The 23,479-nt window shown below is 51.2% G+C and overlaps 2 protein-coding genes across 7 annotated transcripts in view; one reads left to right on the plus strand and one right to left on the minus strand.

Moving 5' to 3' along the window:
• Window positions 1–213: 213 nt before the first annotated feature.
• Spring1 (SREBF pathway regulator in golgi 1) lies at window positions 214–22,208 on the minus strand. Of its 2 annotated transcripts, NM_001109066.2 has the most exon segments (5): window positions 214–4,628; window positions 6,172–6,285; window positions 6,568–6,719; window positions 10,419–10,575; window positions 21,995–22,190. In NM_001109066.2, coding segments are annotated over 5 exon segments (618 nt in total). In that variant the 5' UTR covers window positions 22,106–22,190; the 3' UTR covers window positions 214–4,544.
• Window positions 22,209–22,333: 125 nt separating this feature from the next.
• Rnft2 (ring finger protein, transmembrane 2) overlaps window positions 22,334–23,479 on the plus strand; it is a 58,022-nt gene continuing 56,876 nt past the window's right edge. For 2 of the 5 annotated variants that reach the window (XM_087578492.1, XM_087578494.1), the window contains exon 1: window positions 22,426–22,620. The gene's annotated coding sequence lies outside the window, so the exon portion shown is untranslated. Of the gene's footprint in view, window positions 22,621–23,479 lie in introns of all 5 variants that reach the window. The other 3 variants (XM_087578491.1, XM_087578493.1, NM_001107144.2) reach the window with 2 other exon arrangements.

Consider the following 23,479-nt stretch of genomic DNA (forward strand, 5'->3'; position numbering starts at 1 on the left):
AGTTTATCTAAGTTCTTGGATGCCTGGACTCCTGGGAGGTGGGTCAGGATGCTGTTCACAGACTCCAGACCACTCACTGCTCTACTTACACTGTACACAACTGCGCATGCACCACACACACACACACACACACACACACACACACACACGCACGCACACACATGCAGACCCACACACGGCCAATTCACAGGACATGACTGGGGCAATGCATACGTTGTTGTCGTCAGAATCACCACCATTAATTGAGAAAATATTTTATTAATCTTTAAAAAAAAAATTTGTGTTTCAGGCAGGACTCTGCACGGAATCCAAGCTGTCCTTGGACTTGGACTCACCTGCCCAGCCTTCCGAGTGCCAGAAATTGAACCACGTGCCACCATGCCCGGTCTTACGTCTATTCTGAAACCTACTGAGACGGCTATTGGTTTGTGTGGATTAACTCACAGTGAGCCCCGCCGCGTTTTGACTGAGCACTTATTTTAGCCTCTTTCTTCCTATTGCTTACTACAGAACGTTTTGAAATGAAGCCTGAAAGAATTTTTCTTTCTTGCTGCCCTTTCTCCCCACCCCTTTCTTTTGCTTTTGGGTTGGAGGGGGGTGTGTCTCTGTATCCCAGGCTAGCTCAAATTCTCTATCTTACACCCTCGGCCTCCTGGAATTTCAACCTCGGCCCAGCCTCTTCTCGATTAACTTTCCCTCCTGCAACCACTCACAGCACTTGGTTCACATCCCCAAACCTGTCTTTCTAATTAAGTTAGGGCAGTGTTTTGTAACTCGGGGGTAGTCTCTCCCTGACCCTCAGGAGCCGTTTGGCAGTGTCCTGAAATACTATCTTCCCAGCTGGAATTGGGAAGATGCCACTTGTCTCTGATGGGTTGGGAGGCCACGATACTCCTTTCCCTGGCCCACAGTGGCTACTATAGTCACACCACGGATGCTGGCAGTGCTGAGTTTAACTGAGCCCAAGTCTAGGTCACCACTGTGCCCAAGGCTGAACCGAGAACTCCCAGCACTGAGTGCTGACTTCATTACTTCCCCACCCTGGAGAAATACCATGCTAAAGTGCTGATTAAATTATGCGGTGATCCCCACAGGACACGCTCGCATAACAGCACGTTCCTGCCTCAAGGCCCTGTGCGACGCGTGCTTGGTGAGCTCACCATCCACCCAGCCGAAACCTGTCTGCAGAATGAGCTAGAAGTTTGCAACCTATCGGTGGCTTGGTGTCATGGACAGCCCGGTACTAGACCACCGCCATACTTAAGGAGGTAGGAATGCGTGTGTGTGTGCCTGAATACACAAACACCTCACACGCGTGTTTGTCCTGCCCTGTGTGGATGTCACATGGGCCTGCAGATAACAAGGCAGGTCAGAGGAAGAAGGAAGTAGCTGGTCCTTAGCTCTAGGCTCTGTGATTTTTTTTTTAGTTTTAGGTGATTATTTTACCCATCGTGTCAGGTCCCAAAAACAAAACAAGCAAGCCTACCTCAGGACAAGTGGCTAGCTATGATGCTTGTTAGCCTGCTAATGTACACACTGGCCTCCAGGATTCCCCAGTCACTACTACCTACGGCTCCTCTCACCCAGCCCTGCCCTGGTCTCCAGATTCCCTTCCCCCAGCTTCCTGTCTCTTTAGAACTCTGCCATTTTGGCCATGAGCTCTTGACACCCCACCCCCCACGCCCAACTGTTTTGTCTGTCTGTCTGTCTCTTTCTCTCTCTCAGTCATGCTTGCCCACTGCTCTCTCCCTGTCCTCTGGGCTCTTACAGGTGCCCCCTTCATATCTACAATACCTTCTCTCAACCGTATCTTGAAGCGCTCATGGCCTAGTGCTCTTCCACCCCGCTAGCCCTCGACCACACACCCTTGCCTAGTAGCTTCCAGGGGCTGCCCACACTGGCCCCTCGGGAGGTAGAGTCTCACTCGGGACACCTCAGGGCACGTTCACAGGTAAACACGTGACTCCATGTTCTAAATGAAAAGCCCACGACTCAAAGGTCACACTGTTGAGAAGCAGTGGTTCCAGGCTCCAGCCACACTCCAGTCCTGGCTGTGAGAAGCGGCCAGCTCATGATTTACCTGCAAAGCCCAAAGCCGGGAAGAACCAGACCCAGAATCCCAGTGCACCACTGCTCCCCACACCACTTCCTGCAAAGGCTCTCGGTCAGCCTTCCGGGTCCATCACTGCCATAAAGGACCTCCTCTACTTCACAAGAACACGGGAGCTTACCCTTCTGTGGTCAGGCAGGGTTGGGGAGCTACATTCTTCTCCTGTAACAGTTTCAAGACCCTCTTGCTATTATGTTTCTTCTCTCCAAGGTTCCAACTGTGGTATCCCAGCAAGAAGCCCAATGAATGCGCATTCAGACAGGAGAGAAGGGCTTCAGACCCGCAGCCCCTCACACTTAATAACAGTAACCGTCCTTTCTAGGCTGAGGATGTTCTCGCCCCTGCTCTTCCCCAGAGCCCCCCTAGACATCGTGTGATTCACTTTTGTCTTGTACACGAAACCACAGCCTCTGATTCTAGGAACCCCATCAAGGGAGCTCAAGAACAACCCTTCAAGGGAGGTGAGTGGGGGGCCCTTCCCTGGCCAGTGCCACGTTTGTCTGAGATGCTGAGAATTTCTGAAGATAGGCACCTCTGTGCAGGCGCACACACCCCTACTTGATTAAAGCACAAAACCACATTCCACAGCCGCAGCAAATTTGAAAGTGACATTTGTGTTGCTGACTTCTTGTGGATGTACATGACAACTCTGCCCTCTCCTGTCTGGGACTATCTGTTCTTCGGAGAAACGGTGTGGAGGTGATTCTGCACTAGAGGACATGGGGTGGATTCAGGATGAGTTCCTGTGTGGGTTTGATCATTGTGTCTTGGCTGCCACCCATCTTCTAACCCACAGAGTGAAACACAAGCAGACCAGATTCTTGACCACAACAATGCAGACTGTGAACTCACCCACAGACACAACGTGTCTTTCTGGTGCCCGGTCAGGGAGAGCTGGCAACCGGGCATGTCTGTTCATACTAAACCTGTGTCAACACTCTGAAAATGAACTCAAGGGAGAGGCCAACCAACGCCACAGCTGACCAAGGGTGGACTCTTCCCAGGGGAGGAGAGTCAGGAGTTCAAGGCTGGTGTCAAACACATACCACACGTCGGAACATGCCAGAACATTCCAGTATGTACCAGAACGTGCAGGATCACCCAGTTCTTTTGTGAAGTTTGAGTCAACACACCGAGAAGTCCAGGGCAAACAGAAAAGAACTACTGGGATCTAACACTAGACATCGATTCCCTGGCCAGGGCCGTGGCTCCGTAACAGTGAGTTTGCCAATCGTACACAAAGTCCTGGGCTCGAGCCCGGCATGGCAAGACAAAACAAGAGAGCAACCGCCCGTCAGTCTGTCCTTCCGTAGAGCTGAGAGAATACAATTCCGACGCGAACAGCAAGAGGAAGCAGGAGGGAGCTGGGGGAAATTCCATCCTGGAGGTAAACACAGTAGTGAGACAAGGTTCCCCGAAGCCACGGACAGGAAATCTTGAGACTCACAGTAGATCCCAGGTCAACCTGAACCAAAACCACACAACACCATGGCCCATCGTAAGGGTCGGCAAAAGGTCTGGGGAGGAAATGTGTGCTAATGGGAGAAAACAGGATGGGGAGAGTACAGGAGGCGGTGTCTTGACCTTAGGCTTAAAACCTCCTTTCAGTTACTATGGACACAGACCTGCCTTGGGAAGCTCTCTCGACTGCGGCTCGCACATTCTCCCGCTGATAGGGGATGTGAAGCTGGCCTTGGCTGGAGTAAGACCTGAGGCTTTTCCTTATAAACGCCATCGGGGGTGGGGGGGTGGGGGGGGGCAGAGAGCAGCCAAGAGTGAGTGGCTGCTGTACTCATTCACGCAGACACTCGCCAGTCCCCACTGGCTTCTGTGACAGACAAGGGAAAGGCTCCCCGGCCCCGAGGCTGAGGAGAAACAGTGACGGCCAACTCCACTGGGAGAGTCAGCCAGGGATTCATCTACCATTTCAGTCTGTGAGCCCACCAAGGCAGCTCTACACAGGCTCAGCGGGGCCCGGAACCTCCCAGGCTTTAGGCACCCTTGAAGGTTGGGAATGTGGATACAAGGCTTGCTGGTCAGACGTTAAAACAGAACCAGAACTGAGCGTGCACACCCACACTGCCGGAGCACACATGCACTTGGGATGACACTCAGGAAGTGAGGGCAACAGTCACCTCCTCCACTGTACTCCTCTGGAAAGGCAAAGGTGTCCTGCACAAAACACAGCGCCTTCCTCCACTCTGAAGTCAGGACCAAACAGAGGCGAGCACCGGCCTCTGACTAGCAGTCCCAGGGCCCTGCGAGGTGCCAGGACCTGGTCCAGCATGCTCTGCAGAATGGCTCTGTCCATCTGCTCCAGCGGTCGGAGACACTCAAAGCCACAGACATGGTCAAGGCCAAGGATCCTTGTGTGGTTTTCTCCTTCATTACCCAGTGGACCGGACTGGTTCTGGGTGTGTCTCTCCGTCAGGCCTCACGCAGGGAAGAGTTCAGGCGGGCTCTCTCCGTAGCAGTACTTGGCTATGGGGTCACGGTACGTGTTCTCATGCTGCACACTCTGTTGGTGAGGGAGCATGTTAGAGAGGGTCAGCTGCAGTGACAGCCACACTGTCCCCGCCCCACCTCTAGCGCTCCTAGAAGGTTTCAAGGGACTTTCTAGCGTGAAGGAGGATGGTGATATCCCTGCACCATTTCTTCTGTCCACCAAGGAGCTTCTGAACAACCTGGGCATCCTGAGACTACTCAATCCATCAGGGCCTAGGGATGTGGTGTAGCGGGCAGAGTGCTTGCTTAATATGCATGAAGTCTTAGGTTTGATCCACGGAACCTTGTAAAACTGGGTGGAATATTCCATCCCAGAATATTCTCAGCAGCACAGTGGGCATGAGACCGATCTGACTACCTGAGACACCCCCCAACCCCGTCTCAAACAACAAAACATGGGCAGGTGAGATGGCCAGGGGCTAACACAGTGCTTGCTCCCAAGCCTGAGGGTCTCAGCTCCACCCCCAGAACCCAGAGGAGGATGAGAAGTGAACTGTATGAGTTGTCCTCGGACCTCCGCGTGCATGTGGTGGCGTGCCCCGCCCCCAATAGTAAATATGGAAAAAACAAACAAACAAAATAAATCTGAAACAGACGGAGATATGGTGGAACAGTGGGATCGGCCTCTGACCACGGAGTCAGACAGACCCAGTCCCTGGCGAGGAGTCCTGACATCAAATGGCAGTCACACACTAGGGGCCTGTACACAAGCCAAGCATCCTTCCCAAGAGCTCTGGGCACAGCAAATGAAGTTGAGCCCAGACAATGCCCTACCCCCAACCCCAATGGTAGATTTTTTTTTTCCCCAGTAATTTCTTGTCATACAAGTGATTTGAGGCTTTGGCTTGTCTACAGCTCATTAATTAGCCTCTACCAACACACCATATTAATTCCACTTAAGAGACTCGCAGCCCAGGCTCCGGGCACTCGAACCAAGTGGCCATTGAGAACTCTATTTGCACACGAGGAAGTGACTTCCGGCTCAGTCAGCTGTAGGAACCAAGTCAGGAGGAGCCAGTGAATCAGCTCCCTTTTCTGCCCACTCACCTGAGCGGCCCCCCATCGAGACCAGGGGGGCTTTCACATTCTCTGAGCTCCCTCTACCTTGACCCAGGATATTCTCAGGTAAACCAGAGACGGGAAAGTGGATAGACAAACAAAACCTGAATGTATACCAGAGGAGTGTGCTTGTGCAAGAGACGTGTGGCTGTCTGAGAAAGGGCGGTGACGAGTCCCTCCCCACAATGATCAGGAACTTGGGGAGGTGAGATGGGTTAGTGTGGAAAGGTGCTTGCCCGCCAAGGCTGACGACCTGAGCTTGGCCCTCAGGATCCACACGGTGTAGGGAGAGAACGGACTCTCGCAAGCTGTCCTCTGACTTGCAGATATATCCACCTCCTATCCCCCTGGATCCTGCCTCCTCTCAATGACTGGCACTGGACCTGACTATCTCACCCTGACACAGCAGAACGTGTCTGGGAAGCCACCCAGAGGGATCGGCTGGAGTTCTCCAGCTCCGGCTGGCTCCCTTTTGTATCCCCAGCACCACCTCTGACCTGGGATGAGGTCCTGCATTTGGCCAAGCAGAGCTCGAAGTGGTCCTCAACTGCCATGAAGAGGTTCTGGAAGGCCACGGCTGCCCGGTTGAGGAAGCGCTCCAGGAGAAGTTGCTATGGAAACAAGGCATTCAGTACTGATAGTAACTCCAGGCCAAGCCAGCACACTGGGAGGGCAAGAAGGAGCCCAGGCTCTCTCATTCACCAGATACCTGGCTAGCAGTAGCACTGACCTTTCTGCAAAGGGACCATCAAGTGTGTGTGTGTGTGTGTGTGTGTGTGTTGGGGGATGGGGGGTAAAGACCAGTTCCTCTCTGAGGAGAGGCCACTGCACCTACACAACACTGCAGGAGGTGCACAGAAGACAAGGGAGGGGAAGCGGGAGCTGGTAGGTACCTTGCTGGGCTGCAGACAGCAGGAGACACAGTACTCGTAGGCTTCACAGCAGCCATTGGCCAGGCACCCATTACAGCAGTACTGCTTCGTGCTGGGGACACTGACGTCGCAACAGCCATTCGCCAGCAGGTCCTTCCTCTCGCAGACATAGCCTGAAAGCCAGGGACAAAGCTCAGAGGGAAACTAGCCACCTGTGCTCCCTCTGAGGATGAAGAATTGCACAGGAAGAAGGCAGACAGGAGCCATCCCATGCACCAGGACCAGATGTGGAAGTCACATGTCTAGGGCTGGCTTCACCTGAGCAGAGGATGATGGGAAGTTGGACTCCTCAGTCATCACTAGATCTGCGTTGTTACCATGGCTCAATCGCTTTCTAGTCTACCGCTGAAGTGTGAGCTCATTGCCAGGCTAAGTCATGCCCATGCGGCTGGGTTGTGGAATCTTTCACCTGGGCCTCTTTAAAAAAAGTCCAAGGTAGGAAACGAGGCGCCCATTCACAGAGACGAGTGCTTTGCGGATTTAGAAAGCAAGCACACCACTTTTGACGGTTTATTGCTGTTGTGGGAATTTGAAGGGACTGTTAAAATAGGAGGCCACAGTCGACCTTCCTACTCTGCTTCCAGTGTCTGCACACAAACGGGGAGACACAACCATCCCCTAGAATTAGGGATGTTCTTGAATCCTCAGAAAAGAGGAAAACGTACTTTGCTCTACCACTGAGAAACCGCATCACACAGACGTGTGCATCCAGCGCCCGTCAGGCCTCCTCATTGGGGCTACTTTATGCTCAGAGCTTCTAGGCAGAGCTCCCCACACCATTTGGGGAGTAGAAAAGAAACATCTCTAAGTCTATGAGGGCCACCACCTAACCTCAAACACGTCCCCAGTGGCCATTTAGGCCCTTGGGTATGTGTGCATGTGAAGAGCCTCAGGTGTTGCGGGGTACAGGGGGTGGGAGGTATGTGTGGACCCTCAGGTGTGTGCAAGGGTCCTCAGGTGTGTGTATGTACCCTCAGGTGTGTGCAGGAGCCCTCAGGTGTGTGCAGGAGCCCTCTGGTGTATGTGTGTGTAGACCCTCAGGTGTGTGCAGGGGCCCTCTGGTGTGTGTATATGGACCCTAAGGTGTGGGCAGGGGCCTTCTGGTGTGTATGGGGGCCCCTCAGGTGTGTGCAGGGGCCCTCAGGTGTGCAGCAGCTGTTCCCCGCCAGCCAGTCTGAGCGCCCAGCTCTGTCCTCAGAGAACGAGGCTGGTGGAGGAGAACTTGTTTTTAGAACTGCTCTGGAAAACAAGGTCTGTGTGGGAGCTGGCAGAATGCTGACAATTAGGGACACTAGAGGGCCCTCAATACTTGGGAGACCAGGAGATCCAGTCCCCTCAGAGGGAGCCATGGCTTCTGTTGTTTCTGCTACTGCATCTCAGGGGTGAGGAGATGCGCATTCTCGCGTCCTGGTAAACACTTCCCTCATGCAAGTTTCTAATGGAATTCCCAGAGAGTCAGTGAGTTCCTCAGGACTCTACCCTGGGTGATAGCAGCACTGCGACTCCATCTGGGTCAAGCACATGACAACACCGTGCACCCCAATGTCACCTGCGGATGCCACCATCTGGGTCAAGCACATGATAACACCGTGCACCCCAATGTCACCTGCGGACGCCACCATCTGGGTCAAGCACATGATAACACCGTGCACCCCAATGTCACCTGCGGACGCCACCATCTGGGTCAAGCACATGATAACACCGTGCACCCCAATGTCACCTGCAGACGCCACCATCTGGGTCAAGCACATGATAACACCGTGCACCCCAATGTCACCTGCAGATGCCACCATCTGGGTCAAGCACATGATAACACCGTGCACCCCAATGTCACCTGCGGACGCCACCATCTGGGTCAAACACATGATAACACCGTGCACCCCAATGTCACCTGCGGACGCCACCATCTGGGTCAAGCACATGATAACACCGTGCACCCCAATGTCACCTGCAGATGCCACCATCTGGGTCAAGCACATGATAACACCGTGCACCCCAATGTCACCTGCAGATGCCACCATCTGGGTCAAGCACATGATAACACCGTGCACCCCAATGTCACCTGCAGATGCCACCATCTGGGTCAAGCACATGATAACACCGTGCACCCCAATGTCACCTGCGGACGCCACCATCTGGGTCAAACACATGATAACACCGTGCACCCCAATGTCGCCTGCAAACGCCACCTGTCCTTTCTTTTGGGAAGCTGTGAGTTAACATCTCAGGCCTTCTCCTACCATTGCCAACTCCCAGCTCTTGGTCTTGAACTCTGGTACTCACCTCTCCATGACCAGGCCTAATTTCTGGGGAGAGCAAGCTCGCCCAGGCCTGTCCCCATGTATCATGAATCACGCAAAAGTGACCTTTTACTTTTTGAAGTCATTCTTACTTTTAATTGCATGTGTGTGCACATGTGAGTGCAGATTCCTGCAGAGGTCAGAAGAGGGCCTCGGATCCCTGGGAGCTGAAGTTACAGGCAGTTTAGGGAGCTAGCTGCCTTCCCTGGATGCTGGGATTCAAAACCAGGTCCTTTTGAAAGAGCAGTCAGTGCTCTTGGCCACTCACCCATTTCTCCCGCCCTTTATTTTTAGCTGATGAACACACACACACACACACACACACACACACACGCGCGCACACACACACACACACACACACACACACACACAGGAATAGGTCATCATGATGTTTCAATACCCATATACACCAGGCAGTGGTGGCACATGCCTTTAATCCCAACGCCCAGGAGAGATGGGCACATCTCTATGAGTTCGAGGCCAGCCTGGTCTACAGGGGGAGCTCCAGGACAGCCAGGGCTGCACAGGGAAAACTGGTGCTTATCGGCTCTGAGGATGTTATTTTCACCAAGTCCTGGGAGACTAAGGCAGACAAATGTGTTGGTCTTGCCTGGGAAATTAACTTCCAGCTTTTGAAAAGTTTGTGACTCTAATTGGCTATCTTGTTTAACACTGCTGTTACCCTAGCAACGCGGAGGCATCTCATTGATAAACAGCATCAACCGTCACACGTTTTCTTCATTAAACCACTTTCCCCATATTTGTAAAGGTGAACGATATAAAACCTGTCGCCCCTGTGGGATTTTTTAGTGATTAAAAGACCGAGTGTTGGCTTTTTTTTTTTAATAACTGAAGGATTGTGTGAGTCTTTGTCTGACCTGAATTAACCATTTGTAGCTGTGACAAAAGAAAAGGACAAACTGCTACCTAATACTAAAACTTTTTTCTGAGTCTATAGACACTGCACTGCGGGCCCCAGGTCCACCTGTCAGCTGACTGCATTTTCTTGGGAAGCGGCAGTCCTGTGCTCAAACAAAGGATACTTGCAGGCCAAGCAAGATGGCTCGGCCAGAAGAGGTGCCTGCCAGCAAGCCTGACAACCTGAGTTCAATCCCTGGATCTACATGGTGAAAGGAAAAAAACCCAACCCTTAGAAGGTGTCCTCTGACTGCTACATACATGACATGGTGTACACACACAGAGACACACATACATACATAGGCACACACACACACACACACCACACAAACACACATGCACACACACACCACCACCACCAACAATTAGACAAGAAGAGGAACCCCATGCCTAAGCCTGGTAGGCAGTGGCCTGGAACTGAGGCCAAGGCTGGCGCTGTAAGCAGAGGGAACGGCTCGGAGTCTGGGTGCTCAGCCAAGCCTCCCAGATGCGGCAGGGAGCCTGGGATGGAGAGGAGTATGGAAGACGGACACCGGCATCAAGACCAGCAAGAAGAAAGGCTATCAAACCCAGAGTGCAGGGAGGGAGGCTTACCCAGCTCGTCGGTGATGAGGTGTTTCCCTTGAACGGAGTTCCGGCACTGGTTACTGGGTCGGCTGCTGTTGCCTAGGTTAAACTGCACCTTCCAAGGGATGGGCTGTTCCCGGTCTTGAACCTGGAGGAGGTTCCGGTCTCTTATGGCCCTCTCTTCCTGTAATGAGACCACAGGGTAAGAGGAGGGTTCAAGGTGGTTTCCCTGCAATCTTACCTGCCCTCAAGGAGTCTATACCTCCATCCCTCTACCCTCGCCCCAACCTTCCGGCACAGACTTCTGTACAGGGACCCAGAAGCAGACAAAAGATTCGACGGAATTCTGGGGGGGGGGGGAATATATATATATATATCTGCCAGCAAGTTAAGTTTTTTTAGCTATATACAACACGGAACAGAACGCAAAGCCCGGGTGCTATTACAACCAGGAGGAAACTGTAATTCTAATCATCTCAAGCTGTCGCCTGATCCTTTTAGACCAGGAGGCCTCAGCCGCATGGGGCGGTCGTCCTTATGACTGCTTCTAGATGCTGTTCTGCCTACACAGCCCTTTGCTGAGCCACGCCAGGAGAAGAGTGGACCCTGGGTGAGAGCCTGGATCCCTTCTTAGACCAGAACCACACCACTGGGCTAGGAGGAGGCAGCCCAGCTAAAGAAACACAAGGCAGGGTTGGGGATTTAGCTCAGTGGTAGAGCGCTTGCCTAGCAAGCACAAGGCCCTGGGTTCGGTCCCCAGCTCCAGAAAAAAACAAAACAAAACAAAAAACAAAAAACAAAACAAAAAACAAACAGAAACACAAGGCAGCCAGCCACCTTTGGAAGCTTGCAGCCATGAATGTGTAACAAAAGAACTTTAAAAGACCCTTTCCTGCTGCCTTGTTTCATGTTTTAAAACCCAGCTCCTTACCCTGTAGTTCAGGCTTGCCTGGAACTCACTGCAATCCTCCTGCCTCAACCTCCTAAAATGGCCTATTGGTTTTGGAGGTTTTAAGGCTGGATCTCCCTGTGCAGCCCCAACTGGCCTCCAGGTCTTCCTGCAATAGCCTGCCGGTGCTAGGACTGTGGGATTGTGGTGTGCACCGCCATGCCTGCTATCTTGATGGCTTTGTTTTAAGTGTCACCAATGTTGCCCTGTGACTAAGGAGACCCTGCACATCTGATGGCGACACAGACGGGTTCTTTGTAATCACTGTGGGAAGGTAATCCGGGAAGTTGGCGACTTTGAAGATGTACATACCTTGCTCTAGAAAACGCTTTACTGTGTGCCGCCCTCTCAGAAATCTCACACCGGGGTGTCCCGTAGCTCTGTTTCAATGGTAGGAAAAAACCAAAACCAAAACAAACAAGCAAAAAAAATCCCAGAAACCAAACACCACAGAAATGTCTGACTAAACGCTATCGGGGACACTCTACCATCACAGCTAAGTTCTCATGATACCTCCCCCGCCCTCCATCTTCTTACGCCTCCTCCACTCCAGGCCCTGTGTGCTCTAGACATGTTTCTACGACCCTGGGTATTCGGGTATATATAATACGTATACACAGGGCTGGAGAGAGGGCTCATGGGTTAGAAGCACTGCCTGCTCTTCCAGAGGATCCAAGTTTGGTTCCCAGAGCTGGCAGTGTGTGGCATACAACCATCTGTAATTCAGGCTCCGGGTTCCTCTGGCCTCTGTGGGCAACTGCCCTCCTGTGCACAAACCCACACACAGACACACATGCACACACACAATTTACAGCGCAAAAAGTTATTTAACAATTATCCTTACCCTTGGAATGACCTTACTTTTCATTTTATATGAAAATACACTTGTGGTTAATAGGAAGAGCTAAATGTCTTGGAGAAACTATGCCTTCCTTGCAGCTTTCCTGCTAAGCTCTCATTATCATCCCCAAAGAAAAGGTTTACTTAAAAAAAAAAAAACAAAAAAAAAAAAAAAAAAAAAACAGTGCTTATCCACAGGAAATCCAGAAATCCCAAAGCTTAAATAAAAGCTCATTTGTTTTTTGCATGTTTACCTTTGACTTCTGACCTCTGACCTAGCATATGCCATCATCATAGGTTGCTCTGGACACTAATTGGCTAGCAGAGCATTCCCAAGGACCCAGCTTATCTAGATAATCACAGTGTCATGGATCTATCATGCTAATGTACCATCATTAAGTAAGCACAGCCTCCACAGGCTAGCAATGCTCGAAGGATGACCCTGCCGTTCAGTGTGGGGCTCTGAGAAAGTCCTGTCAATCACCTGCAGACAGAAGTGCCAGACAGTGCCTAACCTCCCCAAGGTCGGATGAAGCCTCTGAGGTATCACCAGCACTTTAACAGGTGGCCTCTCTCCTACCCCAAGCCTATCAGGACTGGGCCCCCCTTCTTCAGTTTGCTTGGTGTAAAACAGTCTCTTTGAGATGGCTTTCCTGTGGCCTGCCTTTCCTTTCTTTGTTTCTTTTAAAGGATATGGCTAGCTGGCACAGGACAGAACAGGGCAGGTGACAACTCAGTAGCTGTTACATCAGTTACAGAAAGAGAGGGGCTGAGTGCAAGAACCATGGGAGACAGGGACTCCCTTAGGAGCAGCCTGTCGCTCAGAGGCAGGCCCTTAGCTGAAGCCCCGAGCAGTGTATCCCAGAGGGATCTCCGCCATAGGACCCCAGTCCTGGTGAACAGAAGGGCAGTTCTCCAGCACCTGAACTTGTCAAACATGAATATTCGAAAACTCGCCATGGGTATTGTGTGGCTAAATCACGGCTGTGCTGTACTTCTGGAGGCAGGACGGAAGGGTCCCAACGGGTTACTGGACTTCCCTAAAGAGTTCCCTCTGAGCTGTCTCATCTTCAAACATTTTACCAAGTATATGATTTTCTTCAAGATTCACTGAGGGTTGGGGATTTGGCTCAGTGGTAGAGTGCTTGCCTAGCAACCGCAAGGCCCTGGGTTCGGTCCCCAGCTCCGAAAAAAAAGGAAAAAAAAAAAAAAGATTCACTGAAAGCTGGGCATGGCAGCACACATCAGTACTCAAGAGGCAGAGGCAGGCGAATCTGTGGGTTCAAAGCCAGCCTGGTCTGTCTACACAGAGATGATGCAGGACAGCCAGGGCTACAATGAGAAACCCCATCTCAAATAACAATGAAAAAAGCCCATTCGAAGGGGATTTTCACAAAGTGCCGCGGACACTTTAGCTAAGTGCTCCAATGGGCTGCTGATAAGGCTTGTGTGTGAATCAGAGCCACCCGACCCCCAGGATGTTAGGTGTCCACAGGTGCTACAGGAAAGATGTGAGCCGGAGTAGGCAGAGGCACAAGAGAATGCTCTCTGTAAACAGTTGCAGAGCCTGCACATGTCCGTTAGCTAACGGACACGGCTTCTCAGACTTTCAAAGGGTTAATTAAGAAGTGTGCTGTGTACGGTTTTTGGTGGTTTATTTATTTATTTATTTATTTTGGTTCTTTTTTTCGGAGCTGGGGACCGAACCCAGGGCCTTGCGCTTCCTAGGTAAGCGCTCTACCACTGAGCTAAATCCCCAGCCCCTTAATTTATCTTATGTATGTGAGTACACTGTCCCTATCTTCAGACACACCAGAAGAGGGCATCGGATCCCATTACAGATGGTTGTGAGCCACCATGTGGTTGCTGGGAACTGAACTCGGGACCTCTGGAAGAGCAGCTAGCACTCTTAGCCACAGAGCCACTTCTCCAGCCCCCAGGGAGCTTGTAAAGATGGGGAAACACTTGTCCATTAAGCAAGGAGACTGCACACCTCAAGTGTGAGAAGTGAAAACACTCAGATGAAACAAGAGGAAGAAATGACACCCAAATATCCCAGTGACCCTTCTGCGGGTAACCCCTGTGCCCACCCTGTCACGCCAATGTCGCAGAATTCAAGTCTTTTTGGTAACTAGTTTAAGGTGGAGGGGATAACACAGGGCAGTTCTCTGCATTTTATACAATGCCTGCGTGGTGCTTTGAGTCAGAATGGTCCCCACAGGTTCATGCATTTGAATCCATGTACTTGGTCCCCATTTGGTGGAACTATTTGGGAAGGATTAGGTGTGGCCTTGTTGGAGGAGGTGTGTCACTGGGGTGGGGGCTCTGAGGTTTCAAAAGCCCAAGTTAGCTCTCTCTGCCTAGTGGTTTGGATCAAGATGTGAGCTCTCTGCTTCTGCTCCAGCACTCCGCCTGACTGCCTGCTGCTACGATGGTCACATGACTGCCATGCCAGTCATGGACTCTTAACTCTCTGAAACTCTAAGCCCCAACCAACCAACCTCTAAGCTGCCCTGCTAACGGTGTATAATCACAGAAACGGAAAAGCAACACAGACAACCTCAGACAGTCTGCATAGGTAACTTCTTTGCAGCAGAACTCACCAGCCTACCCTCCCTCCCTCCCACTCCTGCAGCAGATGGCAGGCACCCAGGGAGCAGACTTGAGTGCCCACTCTGCCTCCATCCCCATGCACAGTGCTGTGCCCAGATCACCCAGCACCACTCACTGTCCCCAACACTCTCCCCTAATGGCATCCTCTCTACACTCCCATCTCTAACAATTTAATTATCCCCTAAAGCATTAATTAGGGTAAAAACCAAAGAAAAGAGATATCTCAGGATCCAAGGCAACGGGTTAGCAGTTGTCTGGGCAGAGGCTTGAGAAGCCTCAGAGATGCAGAGCCAAGGAGCCCGGGGGACCTGTGTGTAGCACAGTCTCCTCTCCATGTGGGAAGAGCATCTCTTTTCCTAGTCTGTCCAGTCCGTTCCTCTTACCACATCCACTTCAGAAATGAGAGAGGAAGGACCAGGCTGGGTGAGACCAGCCAGGCACCCAGCTGCAGGGTGGCAGGTGGCAGTCAGCCAGGCAGGAAACCAAGTCAGGATGGGACTGACTCACGACGGCAGAGCCCAGAGGAAGGCCTGTGTGAGAATGGTCCAAGCCAATGAGGATCCGCAGTGAGAACTTGTATCTCTTGACATATTAACAATTGGTTTTTTGTTTGGTTTTGGTTAGAGATTTTTTTTTAAAGTATTTATATGTTGGGTGTAGTGGTGCCTGCCTTTGATCCCATTACTTGGAGGCAGAGGCAGAGGGATCACTATGAGTTTTAGGCCAGCTTGGTCGACCTAGTGAGTACAAGAGTGGCCAGGGCTATAGAGTGAGACACCAACACACACACACACACACACTATACACACACACACTATACACACACACACTATACACATATGCACATGTACACACCACATGCATAATACACATACACATGTACACACATATGCACATACACACATACATACATGCACACATACAATAGACACATACACACACATACATGCACACATACAATAGACACACACCACATACACACATACACATGCACACACCACATACACACACATACATAAAAATGCACATACACACATACATCCATGCACACATAAATATATACACACACCACATACACACACTTACACATACACACAGAGTGACAGAGTGATGAGCTACAGATGGCTTAGTACCATCTCAGGTCAGATTTGTGTTCAATCTACTAAGTGGACGGGAGCTGGGGCGGGAGTTAGCCCCCCATGAGTGTATGTGCAGATGGAAGGGAGAGGCTGTGACAGTTCTGCCTACATCCACAGGTGGTTCTTGTCCCATACCCAACACTAAGTTCTATACCAAATCTTGATAAATGTCTTTCTTACAAGTTTATCACAATGTGACCATGGGAAAGCAGCCACGAGGATCCTCACAGCTCTCAACTTCTGGCCCAGCAGTACATTCTTACATAGCAATACATCCTAGTTCTGTGCCAGTGAGTTATGAAAACACGTCCACACCAAACCTCCTAAGTGGGTTCTTTGCCAAAAGCTGGAACCCCAGTGTCCATGAGTGAGATGAGTGGCCTAATGTGACAGCTGCTCACAAGGGAACACTGGGTCATGAGGTAACACAGGTGGATCTAGAAACGTCACAGCATTCAGATAGATCACATTATAAGATTCCATCTAATATGGGGGTTGGGGATTTAGCTCAGTGGTAGAGCGCTTGCCTAGCAAGTGCAAGGCCCTGGGTTCGGTCCCCAGCTCCGAAAAAAAGAAAAAAAAAAAAAAGATTCCATCTAATATGAAGAGAGCAGAAGAGACGGCTCAGGAGGTAAAGCCTTTGATGCCCAGAACCTACTGGGCTGCTGAGATGGCTTGGCGGGTGAAGGTGTTTGCCACCAACCCGGATGACCTAAGTTCAATTCCGGGGGACCGACATGATGGAAACGAAAGACTCCCCGAAACTGTCCCCTGACCTCATGCACTCTTTCCTTCCCCGCAATACTACACACAACACACTCACACAAAATAAATAAAAATGAGACACATTTTCAAACAGGAAGGAGATTGGAGATTGTTTAGGGCTGAGGGGGAGGACAAGTCAACGAAGGTGCCCTCACCCGTGACTGTGGTAACAGCTACCTCACTGTGACCTTCCTAAAGTCACTGGGATACACACTCAGGTGAGCGGCTGCTTTGGAAGGTGAACTGTATGCCAACGTGCACACATGGGCTCTGAGTGTGGCCTACCCATGTCCAAGTGTTCAGTAATGTCCTGTTCTGTGAGCAGAGCTTCGCAGATCTGCCAAACGGTGACATACTTCTGTCACATTAGATATCACATTTGTTCACGTCACAGCTGATGGAAGTTAACAAGCTGAGGGGAGGAAACAGTCTCCAAACGTCTGATTTTTCCCTCGAATTGCATTTTATCTCTGGCAGTGGAGAATGTCAGTTGTCTCCGAGGAAGCAGACTCTCTCCCGTGTCTTTTTTGTTTTTTTTTTTTTAAAGATTTATTTATTTTATGTATATGAACACACTGTTGCTGTCTTTAGACGCCTCAGAAGAGGGCATCAGATCCCATCACAGATGGTTGTGAGCCACCATGTGGTTGCTGGGAATTGAACTCAGGACCTCTGGGAGAGCAGTCAGTGCTCTTAACCTCTGAGCCATCTCTCCAGCCCCAAAATGTCTGCAATCCTTGGCTCATGGACACTTTTGTATTTTATTGAATTTTTTTTTTTAATTTTAGTGCTCTGCTGCATATACATCCACAGACTAGAAGGCGGCAACAGATCCCCTTAGATAGTTGAAAGTCACCACGTGTGGTTGTGAGTCATCATGTGGTTTCTGGGAATCGAACTCAGGACCTCTGGAAGAGCTAGCCCCCTCTCCCAAGTCTTATAAACAAACCATTTACCATTCATTCTTCTAGGTGAGAAGAGGGGTAGCAAAGGGGCTGGATAGTTTAGCTTGTAACTCAAATGTCAGCCAGAGTTCAGTATGCAGAAGGCAAGATAGGCTGCCTAGCTCCCACCTCAGCACAGAGCAGACAAGAGCTTTCAATCAGTCATTTCCCCTGCCTCCTTCTCAGTGAGCTAGCTGCTGTGCCTGTCCAGGCATCAGGAAAGAATCTGCTCTAGGGCAAACGCTACGGCTCATGGCCTAGTGTGCTGAAAGCACGTTCCACCATGAACAGTTAACACTGGGGCAGGGGTCACCGCAGCTGAACACAGCCAACATGGTTTAAGTGTTATTTCAAACCTAATTCAGTCCTCACTGAATCCTTGAAGCGGGCTCTCCTGGGGTGTGCAGACCACACTCTAGAAACTGACTGGCTAGGTTACTCTCAAAAGCCCCAGGAGGTTAACACAGTATACATTTCTTGTCTGTGCCACCAGTGTACCACAGTGAGCAGAGACAGTGCTACAGGGTGGGAACTACATATGCACCTAGACCAGACGCCAAACCCCCAACACCCCCAAACACACACACACACACACACACACACACACACACACACACACACACACACCTTACATCTTTTTGGAACTCATGATGCAGACTGGGATCTGTGAGCCACTGTGTAGACCCACTCTGATCTGCATGCCTCACTCTCCTAAGTGCTGGGAACAAAGGTGAGCGCTTCCACTCCCAGCAAGATCCCATCTTTAAAAACACTTCACGCGGGATGCTGGCTGACGTCTGTCACCTGGTCACAAAAGAAGAACCTCAGTTTGGAAATCCCGGCTGGCCTGGATCACATTTACAACCCACACCTCTGCAAAGAAGTCTAATTCCTAACCACACCTAGGTCCTAGGAAAAGGACACTCAACGGAAAAGTAGATCAGCCACAGGACCTGAAGAAGAGACAGAGGAGCAATCAGCCTGCAGCTTCACTTCACAAACACCAGGGAAAGCAACACAGGAAGAAGGCAGTCTGAAACCAAAGCAACCCAAGAGCCTACAAGACTGCCCCAAGAGCTGCACAGGAGACTGCTCCAAGAGCTGCAGACAGGAGAGTGCTCCAAGAGCTGCAGACAGGAGAGTGCCCCAAGAGCTGCAGACCGAAGAGTGCTCCAAGAGCTGCACAGGAGAGTGCTCCAAGAGCTGCAGACCGGAGAGTGCTCCAAGAGCTGCACAGGAGAGTGCCCCAAGAGCTGCAGACAGGAGAGTGCTCCAAGAGCTGCACAGGAGAGTGCCCCAAGAGCTGCAGACAGGAGAGTGCTCCAAGAGCTGCAGACAGGAGAGTGCCCCAAGAGCTGCAGACCAGAGAGTGCTCCAAGAGCTGCACAGGAGAGTGCCCCAAGAGCTGCTCAGGAGAGTGCTCCAAGAGCTGCAGACAGGAGAGTGCTCCAAGAACCAGCATTGAAACACAGGTAGCAGCTGTTCTCCATACCCTAGGGCAAGAGCAGAGGCTGACAGTATAGGGCTGGCTAGGGTATGTGGAAGCATGGCTTCCATTCTTTCAGAGGCACCACTTCATAACCTGACAGCACACCCCACCAAGCAATTCTAAGGCCTCTATTTCACAGGTGAACATCAGGTGGACAGCATGCGACAGCCCCAGGACCATCAGAGTTGTGTGTAGTTACCTGACTGTCCACCCCCAATCCCAGAATCAATGCTAAGCTCTTCACACCCAAGACGACATGAGCGGAGCAGTAACATCACAGACTGAGAAGTGGGGTGTCTCCTACACAACCAGAATTCTGTGAGACCATGGGGTGGAGTTCCCCAGGAATGGACTGGTACCCTTGAGAGGGGCTGAAGGGATCAGGGTACATTTTCCACTGTGTAAGAATAAAGGAGGTCGGGGGGGGGGGGGGGACCACCGCATGCAGAATCAGTTGGAATCCCAGTCTGGGACCTCCCAGCTGCCAAGGTGCAAGTGTGGTGTTCAGGCCACCAGAGTCCACGGTGGTGTTTCAATAGCACTAAGAGCACAAGCTCTTCTCAACCTCATGGGACTTGATCTCGTACAGGTTCTCCACATGTCCAGAGAGTTTAATCATCTACTGGCCAAAGGCCCATTGACACACAGGTCTGCAACGCTAATCAGTGCTTCTGGCTTCAAAGGAAACAGATAAAACAAACAAACAGAGGTTTCATAATATAGACCCTCATATAGTTTTAAATTTCAAGCAAAAAAAGAGAAAAAAAGAAAAAGAAAGCAAGGTGCTTAACCTTAGCATTCAGGCAGATCTCTGAGTTCAAGACCAGCCTGGTCTATAGAGTGAGTTCCAGAACAGCTGGGAAACCCTATTTCAGGGGGTTGGGGGAGGGGATACCTATACCTAACCTCACCGCAGACACACGTACACACCAAGTAATTAAAATGTGGCTGTAGGAAAGGTCACCAGGTAGGCAACATCTGAGCCAAGATGATAAAAAAAGGAATAGGAGAAAAGTCAAGTCACCTCAACCAAGACTCACTTGAGTCAACATCTGGTCCCCAGGAAATGCCTACGGGACGGGGTTGGAGAAGAAGGCTGGAGTATCCGACCAAGACAGACACACAAGTCTCTGTCCTCAAAAACATGTTGAACAAGAGGGTGAGGTGACACAGACAAGCAAACACACAAACAGGAAATGCTGGGTTGGTAATTACCACCAAGGCAAGTGGCCAGATGGTGGGCAGGACATTGCACTACAGTGGGGCACCCGGCATGGCCCGAGACACTATGGTCAGCTAGACCCAAAATAACCAAAAGCAGTTCAGTCACACAGACAACTCAGATGAGCTCTCTTCGCTTAAGCAAAGAATTACACATTTGGGAAGGCCTGTGGTGGAAACCCTGTCTAGACTATCACCCTGCCGCTGTCCAGAGAACAGACTATGAGACAAATGGGAAGCAGACTGGCGGGGCTACAACACCGGTCCAGGGAACAGATGAGAGTGTCTAGCCCCTGAAGGGGTGGCAGAAATAATTCAGGCAAATAAGTAAGTACGGCACATTGCAGAGCCAGAGTTTTGAGGCCAGGAGTGACAGGAAGAAATGAATGGCCTAACTGTGTGACTGGTGATGATGTCACTTAGTGAGATGCTGAGGTACAAAGCTGGCAGAGGAGAGTCGAGAGCTCTGTTCCAGGTGGGTGCAGTGGAGACAATGACCAAAATTTGGAAAAGCCAGACAGGATTACATGGTCACATCTGGACCAGAGAGTAAAGCCCTCCGTTAATAAAAACGGATACACTATGATAGGTTAAAAACAGAGAACGAACCAGTGAAACTGGATCAAAGGAGGCATGGGAGCAGGGAAAAGAAGAGAGGCAGCTGGCCTACAGAATGCAACTCAAATTTGGTTTCTAAGCAAATGCTGGGATATGTTTCCCACTAAAGTGGGATGCCAGGACTCTAGGAACTCTCAACCAGGACAAAAGGGAAAAGAAAGGTTGAGAAATTAAAAAAAAAAAAAATCCACCCAACCAAGTTGTGCCCAAAAAGGGGAACCTCCAAGAGCCTGTTGGATCACCCGGGTGGACAGGCAGAGAGCTCTTGTTCACTTCCTGGGCTAGCCATCTCTGCCTCCTGCCCACCTGTACATCAAGAGGCCTGGGACTGTGCAAAGCAGAGAACGTGCCACAGGAGGGTGTACGGGTCTGAGAACCCACTCAGCCTACCAGCAAGATGCGGCAACGGGGAGGAAAGGTACAAAGACCTGCAGGGGGATGTCTCCCTTTGCCGCCTTCGATGCAAAGGTGACTAGGAAGTTAGAGTCAGGAGGATCGCACAGAGGGAGGAGGACTAGAGAGTTGGGGACTAGAGAGCTAGAGGGAGGACCAAAGGATCGGAGGGAGGAGTGGTGGATGATCCAGGGGCTGAAAGGAAGAAGCTCAGAGGCTCAGAGGCTCAGAGGCTCAGAGGCTCAGAGGGAGGAATGAATGGCTGCATATCAGGAGGACTACAAGGTGGAGGAGTGGAGAGGACATCAGAGGACAGAGGATCGAGGGAGGGAGCAAGTGTGAGGATTTAAGATCAAGGAGGAGAGGTTGGGAAAGGACGGAGGGTGAGAGGGCAGAGAACAGAGCACGGAAGGGAGGAAGGCAGAGAATCCAAGGGGGGAGGAGTGGAGGATAGAGGGAGCGAGAAAAGGGGAAAAGGGACAGAGGAGGACGATGCAGCAGAGGGAGAAGAGCTGAAGAAGGATTTTAGATCAGAGGAATGAGGATGGGGAGGATGACATAGTATTTAAGGGAGGAGGGCTGGAGGAAGAAGAAGGACCAGAAGGACGGAAGTCCTGAGCGCAGTCGCTTACCTGCTTGAAGGTACTGCTAAGGAAGTAAACCAGCGAGAGCCCGAAAACCAGGGCGAGCACCCAGCGCTTGCGCAGGAGCCGGCGCCACAGCAGCGCCGCAAGGTTCAGCATCCCGGCAGGGCGCAGGCGCAGAGACGACCCCGCGGCATGACCCCTAGTACGCTCCCAGCACTGCTTTTACCTTCCCGCAGCAAGCGCGCCGGCCACGTGATCCGTCGCACGCCCCACCCTGTCCAGTGACACCACCGCCAGGCCCCTGCATGCCTCCTCGCCATTGGTTTTGCAGGAGCCACGGCCTTCCATTGGCTAAATACGAGGCAGAGGCGGGCCGTCTCGGGCCAGAGGCAGGCCTCACTGTGCCTGGGTCCTAGCGCCGACCATATTCTCTGTGGCTGAACCGGCCGGAAGTCACGTGCCGCCCTGGTCACGCCAGTGATTGGCTGGGCTGGATTAGCAGAGGCCGTGATTGCCGAAGTGTCTGGCAGGTAAAAGAAGGCGATGCTCGCCCACCGCTACCCTGTGGCCCTGCGAGCCAGGCCACTAAGGCGCTTCCCTGTCCGGTCTAGGGACGCCGCTCGAGCCCAAGCGTCCTGCAGGGACGGTATGGCTTCCTAGGGAGAGGCAGGGTGTGTAGGACCGAGACGGTCCATTCATTCATTCCGTAGCATCCATCCTGTGTGCTCCAGAATTCGATATGAGAGTAGTTGTACCGCCTGCTTGCCACAGAATCATGGGCACTTAATTTATGATGCTTTGTCAAGTTTGTAGATGGAAACTTGGGGATACCGTGTTTTATTTTCCCCGAGGATAAAGAATAGTGGGGCCACCCAGAGTATCAAGCCAGATTGCAAATTCTTGAGACATGTTACAGGATGACATTTCCTTTCTTTATGAAAATGGCAGGGCTGAGAGTGTAGCTCGGTGATAGAGGGCTTGCCTGAATATGAAGATGATACCAAGGAGTCTTTTCCCAGCTAATTTAACCTTGCAGAAAAGACAGGCGCCTTAGCTGGTGGCTTCCTAGGTTGGTGGTCCAGAGAAGGCTGTGCAGAATTAAAAGACCCTCCTCACCCACTTGTGCTGGCCTGGACTAGGAGATGGATCTCTCTCTGTAGGGAAAATATGCCAGGAAACTGAGCTTTTTCGTGGAAGCATATTCCTTATTTCTTTAAAGATTTTTAAAAAGAAAATTATGTGTGAATGTGGGCTTGTGCGTGGGAGTGTAGTTACCTCCCGAGGCCAGTAGAGGGAGTCAGATCACTTAGAGCTGGAGGTACAGGTAGTTAGGAGCTGCCCTTGTGGGTGCTGGGAACTGGACTTCTAACCAAACAGTAGCCATGCGGAACCTCTCTCATGGTCCGTCCCATCTTTTTTTTTTTTTTTTTTAATTGATGTGGGAGGTAGGACAAGGTGTAGGGATCTGTAGCTGGGGAAACTGAAGGTGGTTTAATCTCTGTACAAACGTTCACCTTCCATCTCTGCAAT

This window comes from Rattus norvegicus, chromosome 12 (genome assembly GCF_021556685.1).
Source record: "Rattus norvegicus strain SHRSP/BbbUtx chromosome 12, alternate assembly SHRSP_T2T, whole genome shotgun sequence".
In the NCBI taxonomy this organism is placed as follows: Eukaryota; Metazoa; Chordata; class Mammalia; order Rodentia; family Muridae; genus Rattus; species Rattus norvegicus.